This window comes from Lichenostomus cassidix, chromosome 7 (assembly GCF_008360975.1).
Source record: "Lichenostomus cassidix isolate B80296 chromosome 7, HeHo_3.0, whole genome shotgun sequence".
NCBI lineage: Eukaryota > Metazoa > Chordata > Aves > Passeriformes > Meliphagidae > Lichenostomus > Lichenostomus cassidix.
The window spans coordinates 9,482,690-9,505,539 of record NC_139488.1 but is presented as its reverse complement, the minus strand read 5'-3'; the positions used below and the strand labels follow the sequence as shown (position 1 = coordinate 9,505,539).

General features: G+C 38.7%; 1 protein-coding gene across 6 annotated transcripts in view; it reads left to right on the top strand.

Annotated features, from left to right (window-relative positions):
* The window catches only part of HECW2 (HECT, C2 and WW domain containing E3 ubiquitin protein ligase 2), a 172,333-nt gene extending 150,007 nt beyond the window's left edge, over positions 1 to 22,326 (top strand). For 5 of the 6 annotated variants that reach the window (XM_085066073.1, XM_085066072.1, XM_085066071.1 and 2 more), the window contains 10 exons: positions 1,286 to 1,406; positions 2,566 to 2,679; positions 6,604 to 6,756; positions 8,801 to 8,899; positions 10,617 to 10,746; positions 11,340 to 11,486; positions 11,697 to 11,811; positions 12,583 to 12,668; positions 14,033 to 14,145; positions 19,669 to 22,326. In XM_085066073.1, the coding sequence (XP_084922199.1) occupies positions 1,286 to 1,406; positions 2,566 to 2,679; positions 6,604 to 6,756; positions 8,801 to 8,899; positions 10,617 to 10,746; positions 11,340 to 11,486; positions 11,697 to 11,811; positions 12,583 to 12,668; positions 14,033 to 14,145; positions 19,669 to 19,780 (1,190 nt within the window). In that variant the 3' untranslated portion in view covers positions 19,781 to 22,326. Of the gene's footprint in view, positions 1 to 1,285; positions 1,407 to 2,565; positions 2,680 to 6,603; positions 6,757 to 8,800; positions 8,900 to 10,616; positions 10,747 to 11,339; positions 11,487 to 11,696; positions 11,812 to 12,582; positions 12,669 to 14,032; positions 14,146 to 14,269; positions 14,481 to 19,668 lie in introns of those variants that run through there. The other variant, XM_085066076.1, reaches the window with a different exon arrangement.
* Positions 22,327 to 22,850: the final 524 nt, after the last annotated feature.

The window sequence follows — 22,850 nt, the reverse complement described above, 5'->3', positions numbered from 1 at the left end:
TCTCTCTGATCTCTGCAGAGAGATAGACTCTGCAGCTCTTTCCAGCAGCCACTTCCGCAGGATGTGCTGTCGCCTTTTCCGTCAGACCCACGGGCTTTGTGGCTCTGCGGGCTGCTCTCCTCCTGTCTCTACCCACAGGCTGAACAGATGCACCTCCTCTCTTTTATTGCCTGAAACCTTACGTTCCCATGAAACCTACCCCCACAGTAGCAATACATGTTTCTGTATTGGCTTAGTTTCATGCAGGGAGCCAAAAGTAAACTCACACAAGGAACTGTGTTAAAAGACAGAGCTCTACATAAAAATGCTTCTAAACTGTTCATTTGTGCTTTCAGTGCATTATAGGGCACCCCTATTTGCAGAGAAGTTGGCAACTTATGTATAATTCGGGGCATGAAAAATTTTAAATGTCCTCTGAATTTTTTGTGGGGGATGTCTACACATCCACGCAGGGAAGGAATTTAACTGCCTCCTTGGCACACTGCCTTACAGTCAAATCAGTGGAAGCAATTTATCCAGGTAGGCAGTGGAGTTCTAATGATTGTAATTTTCAGAATAGATCACACCAAACACTTAATTTGTATATAGTGGACTTGTACATGCAGTTGCAGGGTATGCCATTCTTTTTGGTGTACAGATCTCGCCTCTCCTTGCTTTTAAGAAATTGACTCTCAAAACCAGTTTTTCAAAATTAAATTTACTTAGATGACCATTGTGTATGTTTCTGCAGCCACAGGCTAGAGGTTCCACTAAATTTGGTAGTCTTTCCATACTTCCTGTATTTTTCTTCCTTGTTACTTCCCCAGGGAAAAACTTCTACTAAGGAATTTCCAAATGTTTTGCGTCTTCCGCAGCAGGGGCAGTGCAGAATCCAGTCTGTTTACACTTAATTTCCGAGTTGTTGTTTTCCCTGAGAATATTAAAACCAGAACAGAACATTATCACTTAAACTGTTGTAAAGGTTAGATGTAAAGTGTACTTGACAAACAAACAGTAATGTCTTTCTAGTTGATTGTGGTGGTTTTTTTAATCCATCTTTTGCATTGACCTGGATTTGCTCTTTTAAGATTTACTTTTGAAAGATGATACTATTGGAAGTGAGCAACCAAAAAATCTTGGATGCAGAGCAGAATTGAAGATATGCAGCTTTTACCCTTTATAAAGGTGACTAAACCAAACACATACCATACATACCTTTTGCTATTAAGGAGTCTTTCCAGTAGCAGATGGGACATTCATCAGTTCGTGTCACTACTGCTCACTCTTCACTTACTGCTCCCTGCAGGTACTCAGCGTGCCAATGCCCGAGCTCCAGCTCCCTACAAAAGAGATTTTGAAGCCAAGCTGAGGAACTTCTACAGGAAGTTGGAGACTAAAGGATATGGACAAGGCCCAGGGAAATTGAAGTATGTTGAAGCATCTCATGACACTGGATTTGTTTTCAGGCAGCTTGCCTTGCCTTGCACATCTACAAGCTTCTTCCCATTAGAAGGAATGCAGATGTTACGGTTACCCAGGCATTTCTGGGAATATAAAACCTGTAATAAAAGACTAAATGCCAGCATGTGATTCATAGCAGAGGGTACAGCAAGTTCTGAGCACCTCTGTGTTTCCTCCAACTATATTTTTGTACAGACGATATTGCCAATATGCTGCCAAAAAGAGCTTTTGGAAGAGACCTACAGAACAGGAGGCATCTGAATTCTTCTATTATAACAACTGCTATGATATAAACAGTTCTATTTTCTTATATCTTTTTCCACTGAAAAAATTAGATAAGCTTATCTTTTGTACATCATTGCCTGAATTGATACCACAGTCCTCTTTAGTAAAGAGGATTCATGCATTAAATGTTATTAAATTCTATGGATTGCCTTTAAAAACTGCTAATACTTTTATTTTAGCACTCTGAATGCTGGAGTGCTTGGAGTGAGGTCTTCCCTCCTTCATTTATTTGGTAATCATGTGTTACTGTTATATTAAGGATTGTCCTCACAAGATACTTTCAAAATTTTGTAAATTACCAAGTCTTGTGGCAGCTATCAAACTCATAGCCACGAGGCACTAGAACATTTTAAAAATCATTTCCTCTATTATAAGAAGGAGGTAGGTTTTCTATTTCTGGTGGGTTTTTTGGTTTTTTTTTTTCACTTCCCCCAGCCAGTCACTTGTCTTATTTTGCAGAAATCTGTGCGAAGCTCAGACTTCCTTTATGTGAGCTTGTTACAAGTTTTTCAAAACTGAAATGAGATTAAAATGGTACTGTTTAGACAAGTCTTAAGAGGCAGAGGTTGAACAGTGTCTGCCTCGGATATAATGAAATTATAAACAGTTAAAGCCTTTTCTATGAAAGCTTTGTCCTGAATGCTTGGGCAAATAACTGGTAGAGGAGGACAGCATTCACTCCCTGTAAGATCTGTTCCATTCCTTACACCCTTTTTGTCCCTGTCCTTTTTATCCCTGACATATTTGCCACCATGCTGTAGTAAATACTGTAGTAAATAGATGTTTCCAACTGTGGTTCATGTTCACAAATTGCCGTTTCAAAATAATTTTGCCCTTCAGGTTAATCATCAGGAGAGATCACTTGCTTGAAGATGCCTTCAACCAGATCATGGGCTACTCAAGAAAAGACCTGCAGAGAAATAAACTCTATGTCACGTTTGTTGGGGAAGAAGGGTGAGTAGAACAGGGAAGTATTTGTGGTCTGAGAACTCAGTGTCTTGCAGCTCCTGTTTCACCAAACTTGTTGTCTAGAGTGAAAAGAGGAAGGGCTGTGGTCAGGAAATGCCACATACACAAGCCTAGAACGTACAGCTGTTCAAGATGGCTTCTTAAGCATTTTGCAATGTACCATATCCTGCCTTTGCAGAAGTAATGTGAGTGCTTATGTGAATTTTCCCAATAGTTGGTGTGTGTCGCTGTTGAGCAGCTAGCAGAGTAATGAATGCATCGGTTCTCAGTGGCAAGAAGGAATGACCTTTATTGTTTTGATTTCATCACATTTATAGAGTTCTCAAAAGTCACCCAGATTGGTCGGTCAGAAGCCTTCCCCCAGGCCTGATTGGCCAGGCCTGCACTGCCCAAGTTCTGGGACACTGTTCCAAAACATCCAAACTTTATCTTTATTTACAAAACACAAGAAAACCTCTCATGGGGAAAACTGTGCTAGCCACAGGTGTGCGTTTCAGAATGTTGCTGGGAAAGCAAATTAAAAACAAAACAACTTTTTTTGTTATTAATATTTCTTTTCTCTCAGTGCTGTTGTGTCTCCAGGGCTTATTAAAAGACAGCTGCCATTTGTTGGAGGGAGAGTGCTTCCAGAGTAGGCTATGGGCTCAGTGCTTAGTTTAACTCCTGTGTGAGGCACTGGGAGCTGAAATCCCTCAGTGCTGCAGAAGGTGCTCACTGCCTCTCCAGGCCAGGGCCTACATCACAAATAAAAGCAACTGGGCTGTTAACAGTTGTCAAAAAAACCAAAAATATTCCTTCACTTCAAAGTCACATTCAGAAAATGCTCAGTCTGTGTCTAATGAAAGCCTAATATGTTACAGGTTGTGAGATGTGCTTTGCAAAGCAAGATGTGGTTAGATTTTCTTGCAAGTGAAACTGAAACAATGTGCTGTTTCCTGCTTTTGTCTCTTGATTTGTGCCCCCTTTGTCAGATCTTAAAGCCTACCTGCCTTTGCCCATTGTTGATACGGTTCAAGAATGTGTTTGCAAATAGATTCAAACTTTTCTTCTGTGATATGTAGAAAACTGCAGCACAGCTCTTGGAATGCTGTAGTGTGTACTATTGCCATGCAGTGTGTGAGTCTTTAAAATGCAAAGTGGCAATGGAAACATCTCTTACAAGATTAGATAAAATTAATGTCTTTGGAAAGACATTTTTTGTCTTTAAAAATCTTTGGAAACCCCTAAATCCTGCTGTTTGTTAAAAGTTCACCCCGAAGCACTTAGTGTTAATAAGGATCCAGTGAAGTCTTAAAATAAAGAATGTTGACAGCTGAGAGCCAAGTGTGGACTTGTTCATATAAATAATATCACCATGCTGTCTGAGGGAAAACTCAGAACTGGAATGGCAAGGCTGGTGCACAATGAGATTACACTGTATTGACAGAGGAGGGTGGGGATGAGGAGCGAGGCCTGTTTTACACAGTCACTACCAGCCTTTACTTTCACAGCCACAACCTCGATTCAGATCTAAAAATGAAAGGGAAAATTTTAAAACATACATGAGATAGATTGATCCAGATACACCATCTCCTTTCATCAGATGTCAGACTTTTGCATTTCACCACTCAGCAACATGAAGAGTGACCTGGAAGTGGGGGTGACACATCCTGTGCCCATTATATCCAGCTTTACACAAGACTTTAGCCTTAATGGAAAAGAATCAGTTAATTAAGAGCACAGCCAAATGAAAATGACATCAGTTCTTTATTTACAAGTCTATATTTTTAATGAAGAAAGGATGTGTGCAAACAGTATTGTTTCATCACAGATGGTGCAAGGATATGTATCACACCAAACTACTCATTTGGCCAGGTGAAGAAAGACCAGGTCACGAAGGAGGAGAGGAGGAATACTGAAAATTAATTGTTTCCTATTTGCTCCTCCTTTTAAAGTTTTAAGTAGGAGTTTGCTTTTGCATTTCTTTTCCTCTTGGTAAAGAGATGTATGTTGTAAAGTAATGGGTAAGGAAATCTTCACATAATGCACCATTTTAGTAACTCTTGATTGATTAGAGTATAAAATAGTAGGTGGGGCAACTCAGACATAGTTATTGCTGTTCATGCGATTTCTGTGTTAAGTCCCATAATGCTTATCTTCCTTGAACCTTCAGTTTTTACAGTCATGCAATTGTGATGCTCATTTAATGGTTTTTATACATTCATATGGGGTGGTACATTGTGAAAATTTAGCTAGAACGAATATGGTTCCTTGTTTTTCCCAAGTTCTGTGAACTATTAGGAGAAGCTGCTTTGCATTTAAGAGTGGTAAATCTGAAGTATTAATGGTGCTTCCTAGGAGACATGAGTCATGTTGCCAACAACATATTACTCTCCTGAATATCCAAATGCCCCACAGTTGCAGCTGTTGTGTGGTTGCATACCTCTTGTATGAAGTTTTCTCACCCTTGTGCCAAGCCTTTAATTGTCGGATAAATCTGACTGGCAGTGCAGGATTCTCATGATTGATTTATTTAACATGACTCACAGTAACAGCATACAAAGGGAGCTGTATGAAATGGCTGATAGTCAAGCACACAGTTTCCTTTCTATCTTAGGGTTTAATAGTGAGTCTGATTATCCCAGAAGTTTGCAAGAGTCTTCCAGATGACCCTTTACTTGATCCTGGTGTTTGTGCCAAGATTAAGATCCAGAAGTTGTCCATGGTATCAAACCATTTTTGATTTTTTTTTTTCTGTAATTTGTTGATGGAATCTACCCCTTCTTGCCAGGGTAAGGATCTGTTTCAGTACTTCCTTGCTGAAGCTTAACAGAAGTGAAATGCTTCCAAGTGACTGAAGGGAAAATGTTTTTTATTCAACTGAGTGAAGAGGTTTGTCCTCAGCTTGATAATGGCACCTAGGTTTTGTTTTCCTGACAACTGCATCCTCAAAAACAGCTCTCATTTATGGCTGCCTTCTGTAAAAGTTTATGAGCCAGAACATTCGTAGCAGAAGTTCTATGTGAAAGCTGACCTTCTCTGTGATACTTCTGTCTGTGCATTGTCTTAGTACTTAAGAGTCAAATATTAAACCTTCTGTCTATAAAAGAGCTATCTTTATATCTGGTTGTTAGGGTCATAATAGTCTCTGTTCCCACTGGAAAACCCCGAGTTTTCTGTTTTCCAAATCTAATAGAGCATTAACGGCATACTTATTTCATTGGTGACCTGCAGTGTGGTGTCAGAATTCAGTCTCAGTGCATTGTCAGCAATGTGTTTGTTTATCATTCAGGAAGAAGAGGTTATTTAGATTCATTAGTACTGGAATCTTGAAATAGGGGGAAGAAAAAAGAAAAGAACAACAACAAAAAAAAATCCAACAAAGGAAGTGCACTCTCCAAAAAACATTTAAATGCACTCAAGTTTGGAAGACAGACAAGAAAATTTAGACCAAGAAACATAAATCACTGAAGTAATCTCAGATTATATTGCTAGGGAAAACAGAAATATTATCCTTCAAATTGTCCTACGGTTGCAAGTCTGCAAAGACAAAATATGACCATTGTTTATTTTCATTCTTAATTTGTCAGATGCAGATAAGTCTAATGTTGGCTGTTTTCATGATTTTCCTCCTCCCCACCCCAGCCACCCCCAATTATTTGGTTATATTCCTGTTGCAAAGAGGCCATTACAGCTGGAGCCAGAACTTTTTTCTGAGAGCAGCCCACATGGAGAACTTCATTCCAATCCTCCAAGCCATTCCATTTTATATAGTCCCTTGAGAGTTCCACATACTTTGGCATTAGGCAATCTGCACCGTTAAGGGTTCTGGTTAAAATCTTACGAAATTTAAATCAAAATATGGTGTAAGGAATGTAGATTCAAAAAAGTGTTTCTTACTTCATAGTAATGTCAGGTTTCTCTTTAAAGGTTGGACTACAGTGGACCATCAAGAGAGTTTTTTTTCCTGGTGTCCAGGGAGCTCTTCAATCCATATTATGGTTTGTTTGAATATTCAGCCAACGATACCTACACAGTACAAATAAGTCCCATGTCTGCTTTCGTAGACAATCACCATGAGTGGTAAGAATTACTTTCTTTTTGTTTTTCAGATACATTTTCTGTTATTCCCACTTGTAGAACAACTGCTCAAATCTGCTCAGATATGTAATACAGAATCTGATCTTTTTAACCAGCAGCAAAATAATTGCATTTCTTCAGACTTCCCTGATTTTGGTTTCTCTTGTGGTTTTCAAATGATCTTATTTCTCACAAGGTCAGCAAAATTATGATTTGGAACATGTACCATGGGATTGTCTCACAACACAACTCCCTGCATTTGTTGTACATTAGCAGTCATTTCATGAAAGCAATACAAACTTCTTGTGTATTAAAAAACAAAAAAATAATAACATATTAACTTTTTGTCAGCTAAGGAGATTAAGGGAGATTTCAGGCAGGTATTACTGCATGTAATTTGTTTGAGTCTTCCTAAAGAATACAGAGATCTCCTCAGTGGAAAAACCCCAACATACCTATTGGAAGGAAATCTGTGGTGATATCTTAATTGGGGTTAGGGGGAAGCCTGCTGATCACACAGCTTTGAAACAGCCTGTACATACACCCGTGCTTCTGAAATAGTTATCGAGGATTTTTGCATAATCCCATTTGCACAATTATAAGCCAGTTTAAATCACCCTCAGTTGATTTAAGCCACGGCATCACCATAAATCTGTAAAGCTGTGCTGTGACTATTAACAGAGAATTCTGCTGTGTAAGTAGTTGGATTACATTAATAGTGGAATGACAACTGCTCATGTCTGTAGGACAGATACGTACTGAGTTCTTATTTTTTGAAAGCCAGTTATGAAGAATGAGTATCAGAGGGGAATCTCATTACTAATTTTATAAATTAAGAGAAAATTAAATGATTGGCAGTTCAGTTAGTTGAAGCAACCTGCCTGTTGAACTCCAACATTTCCAACAATAAATGGCACAGGCTGTATTGAAAAGGCAGAACAGCCTGGCAGAAAGATGAGAGAAAACTCTTATGTGGTATGCAACTTTTGCCAACATTTTGTATTCATCCCTGGCTTCTGCAGTGCTGGACCAGAGACTTTGGGAGTGAAGGAGGCATGACCCCTGTGTCTCACAGGGGGTGCTGGTCTTGTGCAGCCCTAGGGGGAATTCAGAAAATGCAGCTGTGACAACCAGTTTATGCATGGAAAGGGGAAGGCTCTGCATGTCATATCCTCATCTTGCAAACATTGTACAAGCAGGTATAATAAAGCCCTAATTTTTCCAAGAAAAATGTTGTAAATGATACATAAACAGAAAGTTCAAGAAACATTTTCTTTGGATACAAACACTAGACTTTAATCTAGTTCTAGAATTGTGGAAAAGTTTTCACAATGGATGTTGATTCTCATGGAAATATTTGCAAAGACCCTCCTATTTCAAGGTTGCTGCCATCTGATTTCAACTCTGGCAAACTTCCTTCTTACACACCCAACAAAATGAAGCTAATAGGGGAAGAAAGAAAGAGGTGAGAGAAGGAGATTTAGATCCTGTCGACATAGGGCTGGAGAGCACTGCAATGCATGAAAAACTTTCAACCGGTGTTTGTGACAATATATGTAGAACTCCTTAACCACGGTCAGAAGAGGGAGCAAGGAGCCACTGTAAGCAGGAAAGACCAGCAGCAAGAACTGTCAGGCTGGGAAAGAGTAGGAAAACCTTTGGCCTCTCAGTAACATGAAAACAAGTTAATCTTGTAGGGGTATGAAATGAAAATAGACAGTGGCTGTCATTTTGGGAGATAATGCATTTATAAAGTGGCTGATCGGGCAGCGGCTGCTTGGGTTAATAGGGATTTGACATTTTTGAGCTGTTGTGCCTTAAGTATCTGGGATTTTCCACACCATGCAGACTTGCTTTTTTGTTATTCTTTTTCCCTGTGCCTTACTGAGAATGTTAAAGAAACACAAGAAATAAACAAAAAATACCACAATTTAGACATAGCTGTCTGATTTAATAATGCTGTTTGGAAATACATGTAAGTTTTGATGACAGAGCAGTGTACCAACCACAAAGTTTCAGTATCACAACTGTAACTCTTTCTTTCCAGGTTCAGGTTTAGTGGTCGAATTCTTGGTCTTGCTCTGATACATCAGTATTTGCTGGATGCCTTTTTTACAAGACCCTTTTATAAAGCCCTCCTCCGAATGTGAGTAAAATTGTTCTGTCTCCTCTTCTGTTTGGTTCCTTCCCCATCAATGATGCCATTTTGTGTATGGATTATTTATGATGATTTATTGACAAAGAAGATAGGCCACTATTTCTAATTTAATCAATTATTTTCAGTCCATGAATTTTTTTAAAAATTTACTTGTTTCCACTACCTCAGAATGTTGTTTCTGCTCAGTATGAGATCCTCATGTTTCGTTTTAGCCCTGTTACCAGTTTTCTTCTGCAAAATCTTAGATTTGAATACAGACAATGAAATGCTGTGGTCTTATTCCAGATATTAATAGAGTTCTTATTCATTTGTCATGTAATGACTCACAGGATAGGATATGAATCACTTCATAACTTAGACTGCACAATCCATTCTCAGAGGTAGACTGATTGTTGGCAATCTCCATTTTGAGGAGCTGCACTTTGATGTACTTCAGCCTTGGTTTTCAGAACTACTGCTTCTGTTCTGGCTGAAACAATGAGAGCTGTGCTTGCTCAGCATGTCTTGAACTGAAGACCTAATGAATTTAATGTGATTTACATTTTATTTGAAAGCTGTTTTTCAGAAGTCTGGAAGTGTTTTTTTGGTTTTTTTCTATAAAATATTGCATATTCCTGTAGTGGGGAGTAATTAATCCATTTCTACTGCACATGTATTTTAAAAATACTGAAATGCTAACAGCATCATTTTAGCAAGAATGAGGACTTAATCCAGGTGAACTTTGTGTTGCTGCCAAATCAAATTGTTTACCTTGGTGATTCTCTAAACAAAATTAAAAATGAGGGGCAGCCACCTTCATACACAGCCTAATTCATGCAACTTCCCCATGCCAGCCCTGCACCTTTGCTTTTCTCAGAACTGATGAGCCTTCATCCAATGGCTCAATAGCTCAATCCATCAGCTTTGATGTAGAGGCTGTTGCTGCAGGATGTCACACAGAACTACACTTGAGCATCCAGCTGCAAGTACAGGGCTTACTTCTGCCTTTATACCGACCAGGAATGAAGCAGGCAGGTAACCCTGCACCTTACTTCATGAATAGCCCCAGTGTCCTGTTTCACAGGACAGGATTTAAGGAATTAAGAAGAATGGCAGAAATTGCTACCACGATATTAACTATTACTAATAGATGACATGTCCAAAGCTTGCAATAGTAACTGTTAAAGACAGCAAGGGACAGTTGGTTTCCAAGCTGGATTTGTAAAAGGACGAGGTAAGGGAAAGTATGGCCACAGGTAAAAGGATACTTCTGTGGTAAGCTGGGTAATCTGAGCAGTTCACCAAATGATGAGACATGAGGCAGTGTAGCCACATAAACAAAAAGGACACTGGTTGCTTGTTAAAAAAAAATCTTACAATTTCTTTTATTATTTGAATTCTTTGTCTCTTCAATATATGTATTTTCATAATTCTTAAATATGCTTCACAGGAAACATGGGGCAGACTCACCATAAGCTTAAAAAGCAATGTGTCTTCAAATTAAATTCTGGAGTTTTGTATATTTACAGAATTATTTTCTGTTATACAGGAAACTGCTGTTACCAGGCAAATAAACAGAGATTTGAAGTTGAGTCGTCTTTATTGATGTTTCTCTTGGCTCCCATTCACAAGCTGTTTTTCAGGACTGTCCTTATCTGAGTTTAGTTACTGAGCACAGGCCACTTCCATCATCTGTATTTGTGTGTTTTCTTCTTTCTTCTGTTAGACTCTGTGACCTGAGTGACCTGGAATATCTGGATGAGGAGTTTCACCAGAGTTTGCAGTGGATGAAAGACAATGATATACACGACATCCTAGATCTCACATTTACTGTAAATGAAGAAGTTTTTGGGCAGGTGTGCAAGATTCTTAATTTCCTTGGTGTATTCTGCTGCTAGATAAACATTTATTTGGACAGAAGAATGAGTGTCCCTCCATGCTGCTTTGACCTTGTATTTAAAAAATTCCAGCTGGTGAAACCAATGTTGAAATCTAAGGAGGAATTATTATTTGTAACTGGTCATACATGTTTTTCTGGTTAAGGAGATTTTCTGGAGAGTATCTGAAATATCAGACTTTAGGATTGCTTTGCTAGAGGTAGTTTACCTGAATTTGGTTGCAGCAAAGTTGCCATTCAAAGGTATTGCAACACCTTTGTTAAGATATTATTCAGAAAACTTCACTACTTTAGTCACTGTAAAGATTGTTTCTTCTTCTCGAATTATTCTTAATACTAATCACGAAGGTTCCTCAGAGCTAAATGGGATTTAAAATGTTATTTTAAAAAAGATTTTTTAATATATTCCCTTACTTTGCATATTCCTGTTTGCTAAAGTCAGGCTTGGTTAGTGATTCTGAGGAATTACTTCAACTTAAAAATTTAAATTATTACAATTCCTTCATTTGTCTTTTTAATACTGTGTTGTCACTTGGTAATTTTTTTCTTAAGATCACAGAACGGGAACTAAAACCAGGAGGTGCCAATATCCCAGTCACTGAAAAGAACAAGAAAGAATACATAGAAAGAATGGTGAAATGGAGAATTGAGAGAGGAGTTGTACAACAAACAGAAAGTCTAGTTCGTGGCTTCTATGAGGTAAAAAGCTCCAAAATTAAATTTACTTTCTTTCTCCTTCCAAATTATTTTTCTCCTTGTACACATTTTCAATATATGAGGTCCCAAATATAATCAGAAATGCCCTTGCACAGAAATGACACCTGGTAAATACCTTAGTAGCAGACTTTCTGGGGAGGCAAAAATCAGTAAATGAATAAATGTTGCTATGCATTTTATTTCCATTCACAGGTGGTTGATGCAAGACTGGTGTCTGTATTTGATGCCAGAGAACTGGAACTGGTTATAGCTGGAACAGCAGAAATTGACTTGAGTGATTGGAGAAATAATACAGAGTACAGAGGAGGTAACTTGAATTTTGACTTATTCAGTGAGAATGTTGAGGGCCCTGGAAACTACCCAGTTTTCAAGACAGTAAAGACCCATCCCATGAGATATATTTGTAGTGACTTCTGAACTTCTCTGGTTAAGTTAGTGTTAGGAGAAGGTAATTTGTCCATTTTACGTTGCCTCCTTGCGTCCCCATGCAGCTCTTCGCTGGCTGTTCTTGCCCAGACAGCATGACAGAACACTCTTCTCCACAGAAAATCCCATGCTCAGTTGCACACTGGGAGAATACCACCCAGACTTGGCTGAGAAATGGCAGTGGTAGCCATTCTTACTCAGATATTCCTCTTTTTTTTACATACTCAAAGTCAACAGGAAATTAGAAGTAATCCCAGTGACTGCCGGTTGGTAGTTGAGATCATTTGAGAGCAACAGAAGATTTGAGAACTCCTGTGAGAGAGATGGTTGCAGCATTATTTGTAGCTTTGGATAAATAAACAGCACAGTTTTGGAATATTTCAAGAACTGGCATTCCTGTTAGTGACTGATTAATGGAAGAAGTGCTTGCATAAAGGATCTCACCTCTTTTTGTCATACGATATTCATTCTCTGCCTTTAGGGTTTTTAAGCATTTTAGGAGAATTTTTCTCTCACCTCCTGCTTTTTGATGTGATTGGATAAAGAATATGGCTTTATTATGACTAGGGCCAAACTAGGAAAAACTTACCAACTATTCCCTCAACCACTTTCATGGCACCTAAAAGTATAAAGGCTCTTGTTGTTTTAACAGGTTATCATGACAATCACATTGTAATTCGGTGGTTCTGGGCTGCTGTGGAAAGGTTCAACAATGAACAACGACTACGACTTTTACAGGTAAGAAATCAGCTGATCTATGTAAAAATAGTGTATATCATTAAAATTTGTTGCCAAACCAGTCCCATCTTGGTTTATGATATCCGGAAATGTTGCTGGTGATTTTTGCTAGTGGGAATAACCTGAGTCAGAGGCTAAATATAATAATTTCAAGTGACTGAAGCTCACAGCTATTAAATAGATTTCTAAGTTAAAAAATTCATTTAAGATACAATGGCTGATGTCAAAAATCCTTTACTATTTGATTAAAAGTACATTAAGACTCCTAAAGATAGAAAACTGTGTAATTGGATATATCATTAGATAGAAATGTTAATAGTATTTATACAGCTTAGGAAGGAGAAAGCTTAGATGAAAGTTCAAGGCCTCAAATTAGAAAATAATGATGGAAAACCTTAAAGTCAGTCCAATTACATTTTCACTAAACCTGCATGTTCCAGTCATCCTGCTGCTGAAGGACAAAATACCTCAACAGAGGAACATTTATACATGTGGGTTTACTATTGTGTTAAATCTTTTAAATTCAGGTTACATCCATCCTATCTGCAAAGAAACAGACAAACCTCTGCTGCAAACCATACCATCTTCTTGATGTATTATGAAATCCACTGTTTTTAACAATTCAGAATTTTTATCTGATTACTGAGTTATGAAGAATTTTCTTTTTAAAATCTAAGTATTTTAAAAAGGTTTGTAAAAGGTGTGGGACATCTCATTTGATGGAGAGACAGAAATGTCTGCTTGTATGTGCCTATCACATCTCTTAGTAATAAGTCTTTATAACATTCAAATCATTACAGATTAAGTAGTCTCTTATCTGTCAAAAACCATGTTTGGTCTGTTCATGACAGGTTGCAAATAAAACTGCTCAGTAGACAATATTTGAGCAAATGTCAGCAGGCATTTTACCTAACCTTCAGGATTTAGTCCTTTTCTTACAGTAGTTAATTCTGGTTTATAAAGCTATGGAAGTCCACATAGCCAAAAAGGCATAATACAAGGCCACCAGACATTACTACTGTCTGTGTTAATTCCTTTTAATGCACGAAATGGTAGCAAAAAACTCACTTAGGCTTAAGTTTAAGTAACTGGGTATTGATAGTGTGTTATTCTACAGTATTTATGTAGCAGAGAAACCTTTGGAGGAAATTAATCTGCTAAGTTGCCTTTTCTAGAGCCCTGCTAGCAAATGGTCTGTTTGCCCTTAGCCTCCATGTGAAGTAGCATTTATTGCTTGTGCCTCATGAATGTCCTTATTTGCAAATGGTTTTCCCTAAGCATTTAGTGGCAGTGGCTGTGCTGATGTCAGAGTGTAACCCAGAGTCTGTGTGCAGGCACTGTCCTGATGTGTGTCTGTGCTGCAGTTTGTTACAGGCACCTCCAGCATTCCCTACGAAGGCTTTGCCTCTCTGCGGGGGAGCAATGGGCCCAGGCGCTTCTGCGTGGAGAAGTGGGGCAAGATCACTGCTCTTCCAAGGTACAGCTCTGGGTGCCCTAATGCCAGGGATGCTGCACAGTGTCACTTACTGGGGTAGCAGATAAGCTGTTTGACAAGCATTAACGAGTTTTAACTGAATATGCAAATATACTTTCCCTTACAGGAAAATTTCCTTCTCCATTGTGGCAGTGTCTGATGCATCCATTTTGGTTTGAACTCAGTTTTGCTCTCTTAAAGGGGGACAAAGCAGTGTAACTGTGGCTGACATCCATATTGTAGTGTTTTTCTCATGGTTAATTGTATTAGAATGATAGCTACTTCTGATTTTTTTTGTTACATTTCATTAGATGTGCAAGTATTTACTTACTGAACATGCGGTTTATCAGTTAGGAGCAAAAATTATTATGAATTAAAATGAAATAGCCCTTGTGACTGACTGACTGAAAGCTACCATCATATTTTTTGCATCAGACATGGGCTTTACAGTATAGTGATGTAATTTTTATGCTTGGGCTGATGTTGAGTGTTAACAAATACTGAAGAGGCAAGTTGTGAGTGCAGAATAGGTGGGAGGGAGCATTTCACTTGAGAGGCAGCAAGAGGGACAAGAGAAGATGAGGATTTCTAAGAGAGCAAGTAGGATCAATTGAAATAGGTGAAGAGGGTAAAGGAATGGTATGGGAGACCAAGATAGGAAAGCAGAAGCTGAGTTGTACAAGCCCTTGCAATTTATGTTGTGTAGGGGAGGTTTAGAGGAGTAGGATGAAATGATTAAAAAATAAAGGCTTTTCTAAGCTTTCCAATTTTTAGAGCAGAAAAAAGAGTTCTCTTCAAAGGTCCATAGTAACAATGCCAGGACTAGACTAATATCATGTAAATGATGGAAAAAACAACTTCAGCTTGGTTTCTTCATTGACAAAAAATGACAGATTCTTGTCTTTTCTCTACTGTCATCAGACTGATAGCTGGGCGATTTTCTTTCATCCAGTTCTGTAATTCTGTAGCCTCTAGAATGGTTTAAGAGTGGTTAGATGCAGATCGGTGGGTTGAGTGTGGACAACCTAACTCTACATAATCAGATCTCAGCTGTGGTGTGCTGTGTACAGCCTCTGGAGGTGGCTTTGGGCTGGGCTGATCCACGGAGGAAACTCAACCCTAATCATAATCCACTCCTCATAAACAAGATGCCTCAGGAATAACTTGCATTCAAAGTCTCCTCTTTAGACACAGGGTGGCTCTCAGAGACACAGAGTTTCTCTGACCAACAGCCTATAGCTTCTTTTTTCCAGCACAAGGTCAAAGGCAAAAACATCTCTTGAGTTGGCTCCTGCCATCAGAACCGCATGGAGAAGGTCATGGACACAGAAGTGGTGCTGTGAAATCCACAGCGGGTGGCCTTTAAACAGATCCATCTTTCCTGTTTACAGCACAAATGAGAGCCAGGCAACTGAGGACTAAAGAAATCCAAATCCTGAAAACTGCTATTGCTAATCAAATAGTCTAATATCTTTTGGGGATCTAGTAATACTTTGTAGTCCAATAAGTCTCCTTTACGGTTTGATTATGATTGGCCTAAAGATTAGCTTTGATTCTGTTTAAAAAGAAAAAGCTATGAGTTTTAAAAAAATAATTTCTGACTTCAAAATCCAAGGGTTTTTTTGTTTTTTGGGGGGTTTTTTTGGTGAGTTTAAGTAAGAAAAGAGATTGTGTGAGTTTTTCCATGTATTCTCTGAAGCTGCAATTCTTGGTGCTTGCAAGGAGAGCTTGAAGCATGGAAAAGGTCAGGACCTGCCAGAACAGGATGTTCAGAATTTCCTCTGAAAAAGGTTATGCAGAGCCCTGGTTGTAATAAACTGCAGAATAAAACTGCTTCCTAAAGTGCACTATGGAGAAACATATGAAGAATCTTTGCAATCAAGGCTGTTCATCAAGTGTAGGGGAAATGCCAACTCCTTATATTTAGGAGATTGTATCATTCATTGGAATTTCACTTACATTTCCCTTGATTAGGAAACATTTGATTTTTGTCTCTGGATCGCTTTTACCATACGAATGTGAGAATTAAAATGAAAACAACTGTGTGCGACAACCATCTACAGTTGTCATGAGGAAGCAATTCCTGGTATTTACACATGGAGAACCTTGATCTCATAAAAAATGAAACATCTTCCATGTTTGTGCTTAAATGGGTTAAGCCCCCAGCCGAAAGCACTGTTTGCATTGTCACATGTGTAGTTCTTGGGTGCAGTGTAGCTTCAGCCTGGGTCTCACCAGCCTCAAAGAGTCGCTGTGCAAACACCGAGTAGTGCTGGCTTGGAGGTGAGACATCGATCAGTAACTACCACCCTGAGTAGCAACTTTCAAGAGGTTTCCAAACAAGCCCAGCATGTGTAAACACATCGCTGGATCTGCTGGGAATGCTGCCATAGGACTCTGTGACTCTTACTGATTCTCAGATAACTAAGGCATTTATGTTAAGGCACCATTGCTCACTCCTAGCAAACTGCCCTTTTAGCAGGAGTGCCTGTGAAATTTGATAGTGCTTGGTGTGAGGGTGGCAAAAGTGAGGATTTAACAAGTCAGTGGACTTTGTTTCTTCCTCTGTTTCTAAAAACACTACTGCAGTGCTGAAAACACATGAGAATACCCATCCCCACCTCTTCTTCCTGATCTGAGACACAAAGGGCAGCTAGGGTAGTTACTTAGGTATGTGACTGTGGCCTAAGCAGCTGTGAATGTAAACACAGAAGTTTTCACTAGATGTTTGCCTAGTTCCCACTGTTCTTACTGCTGTGTAATCAGTTCTGCTGAATCAAACAGTGAGATTTCTGTGAGGCACATGTCAGGTTGCTGAGCTTTTATCACTTTTACTCTAACTAGTAACTCTTAACTACTCTAAATGCCCTGAAAAGACTGATTATTACAGGTCTAGCTTAACTATTGCTACCCCAATGCCACTTCTACTTCCTTCTTTTGCACTGTATTGCAGATTAGACTAAATTAAGGGAGGGATTATTACTCTTTCAATTCACTCACCTGCTAAGAAATTGGTTCCAGGTTTATTGCTGTACATGATTTATTCATGTATTTGATGATTCACTTGAAAACTATAGTTATGTCTGACTACTGCATTTTTAGCCTAAGTCACTCTCTCGTACTAAGGTAATCAAAATGAAGGGGAGTTTAACTGGGAATCTGGGAATCTAGACTTTAGAAACAAAGATGTCGTAAGACATCAGCCCAGGAAGACAAACTCTTAGTGCCCATGTGGTTTGAAATGTTGGAATGGGAAAACACTACCCAGAAGGAAAAACCCCCACTTTCTTCTCAAAGCCTTAGGAAGTTGTTTGCTGGGGTTAGAAAAGCATGCATCGCCTCAGAAGACAAAGGTCTTGTTTTTGTCTTTTTTAATTACTTGGTTTTCCACAGTGAGTGATTCCATTTTCAAAATTGCCCTCAAAATAAGATAAAACTCAGTTCTCTTAATAAATGTAAACAACATGCCAGCTTACTATTAAACCAGTTTGTAATGAATCCCTTGCTAATTATATACTGTGCCTTTTATGATTTGTGGTTTTACGGCCCACACAGCATGATCCATAGTTCTAATGAGTGGCTGTCAGCCCCATGCAACAGAAGCATGTGGTTAGGCTCTTAATTGCCTAAGACTCTTCAACACTACACTTAATTCAAGGGATCACTGAGTTCCATTTGCTCCTGGGCTTAAATTGGTTTTTTTCTTCAGAAGAGAATATTTTCTTTCTTTTTTTTTTTTTAAGTACTCTGCAGGAAATGGAATAATTTAACCTATATCACAGATATTATTTTGTAAGGTTTTTGGACAGGCAAAGGAGGAGTAAAAAAAAAAAAGCTTTCCTCCAGGAGCCTTAAAGAGATGGCTGGGTAGAGAAATTTTACCAGGCTCCTGGAATATATGGTGGGGAAATGCCATCTCTGCTGTACAGCATGTACTAGAAGTGTGCTAGTACTAAGGGTACTGTGTTTGGGGAGGGTGCTAAAGTCAACTGTTTTTTAAGTGATTGCATATTTGGTGTTTGGACTGTGTTTATAATAATAGTTTGACCTTGTGTGCTGTGTTACACATATTTTCAGCCTGATATTTTTATGACACTACAAGGCTGTAACTGAGTGTTTCAGCTTCAGTGAGGGTTGATAATGGACTCTTAGGTTTTTTAACAAGTGAGATTAACCCACTTCACTTCATGTTCCATTCCCTTAACTGGGAGCTGAGAGCCACTTAAAGTGGCAATTAATGAATTTGCTCACATGGAAGGCAGCACTTTCTGGCTCAGAGGAAGTCTGTACAGGTCTGTGGTAGACATTTGGATTTCTGAGACTGGTTAGGTTAAATGAGGAGTTGCATTTGCTATGAGGAGGGAGCTTGTTCAGTCCTTCCATTAACGTGTTCCCTATTTACACTTAATACAGATCATACTGATGAAGGGCAGGGCACTGCAAAAGGAGTTTGGTTTTCAGCTGGATTGTATTTAATAACTCTGTCATGTATTTTATTGCAAAAGAATGAAGTATTTGTAAACAGAAACCTGCCAAAATACAGAAAATCAATCTAAACTGAGGCTTTGTTACAAAACTTTAGAGCAAAAAAGATGCCTCTTCCAGTTTCTCATTTCATCATTTCATCCTCAAGAACCCATCACATGAATAGTTACATTATCTGCTTCATTATAGCAGGCTCATCCACCACAGTGTTTTAGAAAGCACTATCCTTAGCATGCTCTGAGGTCAGGCAATGATATCCATGATTCTACTATGAAGAGAAACCTTTATATCTCCCTTTCATTCCCTGGAAGAGGTTTGGAGAGACAGTTCCAAGTGTGTCAACAAACTGAGGTAGATGGACTTCAAAAACTGGGAAGTAACTTGCATGGTCGTCCTCTTAAGAGAGCAAGGTGTGATGGCTACAGGTTCGGGCATGGTTTGGTGTAATTCCAAAAGCTGTTGTCCTGTAGGCAGATATGTCCATTGGGAGTATCAGCACAAGCAGTAATGTCCCAGGAACACCATCCATATGCCAAGGAAATTGTAGAAGGAAGAGCATCTAATTTGTCTGTCCTTTACGACTGTGGGATTGTTTCCTATATAGCTGGAGATGTATGGAAATATCTTGTTTGTCATTACAAATACAGTATTCAAGTGTCATCAGTACAGAAAAGAAAGGCTACATCTCAGAAGACACATTTAAAGCCAACATTTCAGACCAGACTCTTTGAATTGTACCATGCCAAATATTTTTTTTTTTTGTCATGCATATTTGATGGATAGAATTTATCCCATGCCTTTTGGACTGTCAGTGTGTTTCTAAAGACCTTCATAAATGCTTCTTACTGGCTTATTTTAATGAGAAGAAAATAGATTAAACCTCACTACCTGTTCAATTGGAAAACATAATTTGACAGAACAAAGTCTTCTAAAAGAATACTATCTGCCCATCTCTATTCAAGCACATACCAGTCTGTGTGTTCTCTTTTGAACTTTTCAAATAATGCACTTCTTCACCTCCTCTCTCTTTTTCCCCCTCAGGGCTCACACTTGTTTCAATCGTCTGGACCTTCCCCCTTACCCATCATTCTCTATGTTATATGAAAAACTGTTGACAGCAGTAGAAGAGACAAGTACTTTTGGACTTGAGTGATACACAAACCACAGTGCCCAGCTCATTGGACGTTTGTGGATCTGTCTTCTCAAGGAATGAATGAACTTTTGTATTGGATTTCCTAGAGGAAAATTGTTTCATGGTGCAATTCAAATAATGAGGTTCCACGAAAGAGCTTGTGAAGCAATTAAAAAGCATTGTGGTAGTGGCAGTTGTTGACAGTGAAAACTAGAGTGTGCCTGGTGTGCAGGGAAAGCCAAGTCTTGGTTTTTTGGGATGGCTACACTTCTTAAGTTTATGTTCTGAGTAAACCAGAAACGTGATGCCATGTTGTGATCCATCTGGCTACTGCAAAACTGACATGTACCCAAGAACTGGATTTCATCAAAGTTGTTGAATTGAGAATTCAAGACAAAATGTGAAATCATTCAGCCCCTTACCTACCCAGTAAATTATCAAAAAAGCATACAAATGAACTTTTAAAAATTCTTCTTTTTTAATTCATGAAGGTACATTACTTTATGCCATATGTTATAACATAATATATTCAACACTTGCTTTACCTAAGACTTCGAGTGCCTGCATGGGGTGCACCATAGAGCTCGAGTTCCTGGGGCAGAAATGAGTTGGAAGGAAAGTCAGCAACAAAGGATGAAACAACAACGGCTTGTGCATTGAGGAGGTTTGTGGAAATGCATTTACCAGTGGTGTGTATGACAAAATATGAGCTGTTACAATGAACTTAATAACTTACTAAGACTGATTTTATGCTTTATACTGCATGGAAACTATTTTAAGAAGAAACTAGCAATTTATCACAGCATATCAGGAAAAAACCCTAACACAGTGACTTCTGTTTATTTTTATAGGTTCATTATATTATGTTTCTTAGAGTGTAAACAGGAACCAAGCAAACAAAAATGTTATTTCTGTTTTGTCACTTTCCATGCTTGAACAGACATTCTGCTAGTGTTTATTCTTTAAGCACTCTCCAGGGAAAAAAATGCCTTTTATTTTTATAAGAGTAAAAAAACTCCCGAAAATATTTTGCACTGAATGTACCAAAGTTGAAGGGACATTATGATCTGACTGATAGCAAATTGCATCACTATCAAATATCTATAAAAATGCTTAGGAACCAGGCTTTCTTCACAGTGCCATGTCTATAGATATCAGGACTGTGCACATAAGTAATAATTTTATAATACTATATGTAATATTGTAATATGCATTTATTTTAAATGCATCCGGGTCATTTTTCATGCATTGGATAACTTAATGCAGTGGAGTTTAATACAGATATTTCATATGCTCCCCACAACTTTTTATTTGTACAGCACCATAAAACACTAGCTCATTTGGAAAACCATGAATAACCTACTTTAAGGTGAGCCACTGGTCATAATGCCACTGTCCTGTTTCAGTGAACACCTACAAGATGTAAACTGTTCGTAGTGTCCAAGCTTGCATTTTCACTGATAAATAATTTTCTTATCAAATGTTATTTGAAGCAGTTTTTATGGCATATCAAACACTGCATGGACACCAATTTCTTTATGCTTATTTTGCTGAAATACACGAGGCTTGCTCGCATCTATTTTTGGTACTTTTCCTCCAGATGGTCTTGTGGAACACTTGTGCAGCTGCACCCCATTTCTTGCACAGCTGCTGTCATGCACTGCATCCACCACATTTTAAAATTCCAGAAGTTGCACTTGGATACTGGATGACAAGAACATGAAAATAGCCCTTTTGGTAGCACCGCAGCACAGCAAGCCCTGTTCTGTGGGAAAAGTAGCTCTTGGGGTAACGTTCTCACTCTGGAGGCTCTTGAAGGGGCATCTGAAGGAGGTATCCTGCTTGTTCTTGTGGGCAGTTTTTTCCAGCAGAGGTGAGCATCCCTGGAGATGTCATCAGCAAATACTGCCAGTCCACCCTCCGAGGCAGAAGGCAGGTGCAGCTGTGGTGGTGACTGAGAAAACCCTTCAGATTTACTGAGGAAATGTTACATGTGCAAAGGAAAAGCAAAAGCAGAGGGAAAGTGTTCTTTTATTTCAAGAATAATTGAGCTTCTGCATGACATCTGGGACTCTCTTATGTAACTTAGGTTTTTTTAGGCTACTTCTGGCTGGTATGAAGTAGCAAAGAAAAATCAAAACACATCTCCTTGTTTCTACACATATATTTATCAGTCTTTGCTAAGATTGCATGTCACTGGTCCTAATGCACATCTTTTTTCAGAACATGAATGAGCAGTAGGCAAACTGACTTTTCAGCAGGTCACTGGCATGGCTCGTTTCATATGGTCCATTCACTGAGTAGCTAAAACTCTGGCACTTGGAGCAGAATGCAACTTCTGATTGGTTGAAGGACTACAGAATTTTCATTTTACAATACTGTGTTATCTGTGGTCTAAAAAAGAATTTCCCAGGTGGAAACTGTATCTACAAGTTTTGAACCAGATACTCTTTGGAATGAAAAGTTTAAATACTTGGCACAAAGTAAGTTTATACTAGTTTGCCTTTTAAGTTATGCTTTTGTACAAAACTAAAACAATAAATGCATCTTGTCAATTTTTATTTAAATATATCTACTGCACCCATTTGTTCTGTATTTATGCATGTAAAAATAATTGAAATCAGCCATGATGATCCAGTATTTTGTAAAGATATGACAGGGTCACCAGTGGGGCAGCTGTCAGTTAGAAAATAGATAAATTTTCAAAAATATTCCAGAATCTTTGTAACAATTAAACCCAAGAAAGACTAAGGAGAAGTTGCTGCTTCCTCCTCTGCTGCCAGCATCCCCTGGGGGACTCTAGAAAAGCTGTGTGAAGGTTGAGGTGTCAGCTGGATACAGCTCCCTGTGGTGCCTGGAGCACTTGGCTCTTTGTGATGGTGTAAGTGATGCTGCTGCTCTGAAGGGATTAGCAAGGAGGGAGTATAGGAAAGCAAGCCTGAGCTTAGTCAAATACCCACATCTCCTGGCAACTGCTCGGAATGTTCTCCCTTTGGTTTTGGAAGCCATTCCCATTAAATGTGTCCCAAGTGAAAGCCAGCTTTCGTGTCCTGCAGCTGACTGCACCAGGTGACCACAATGCTATTCCTTG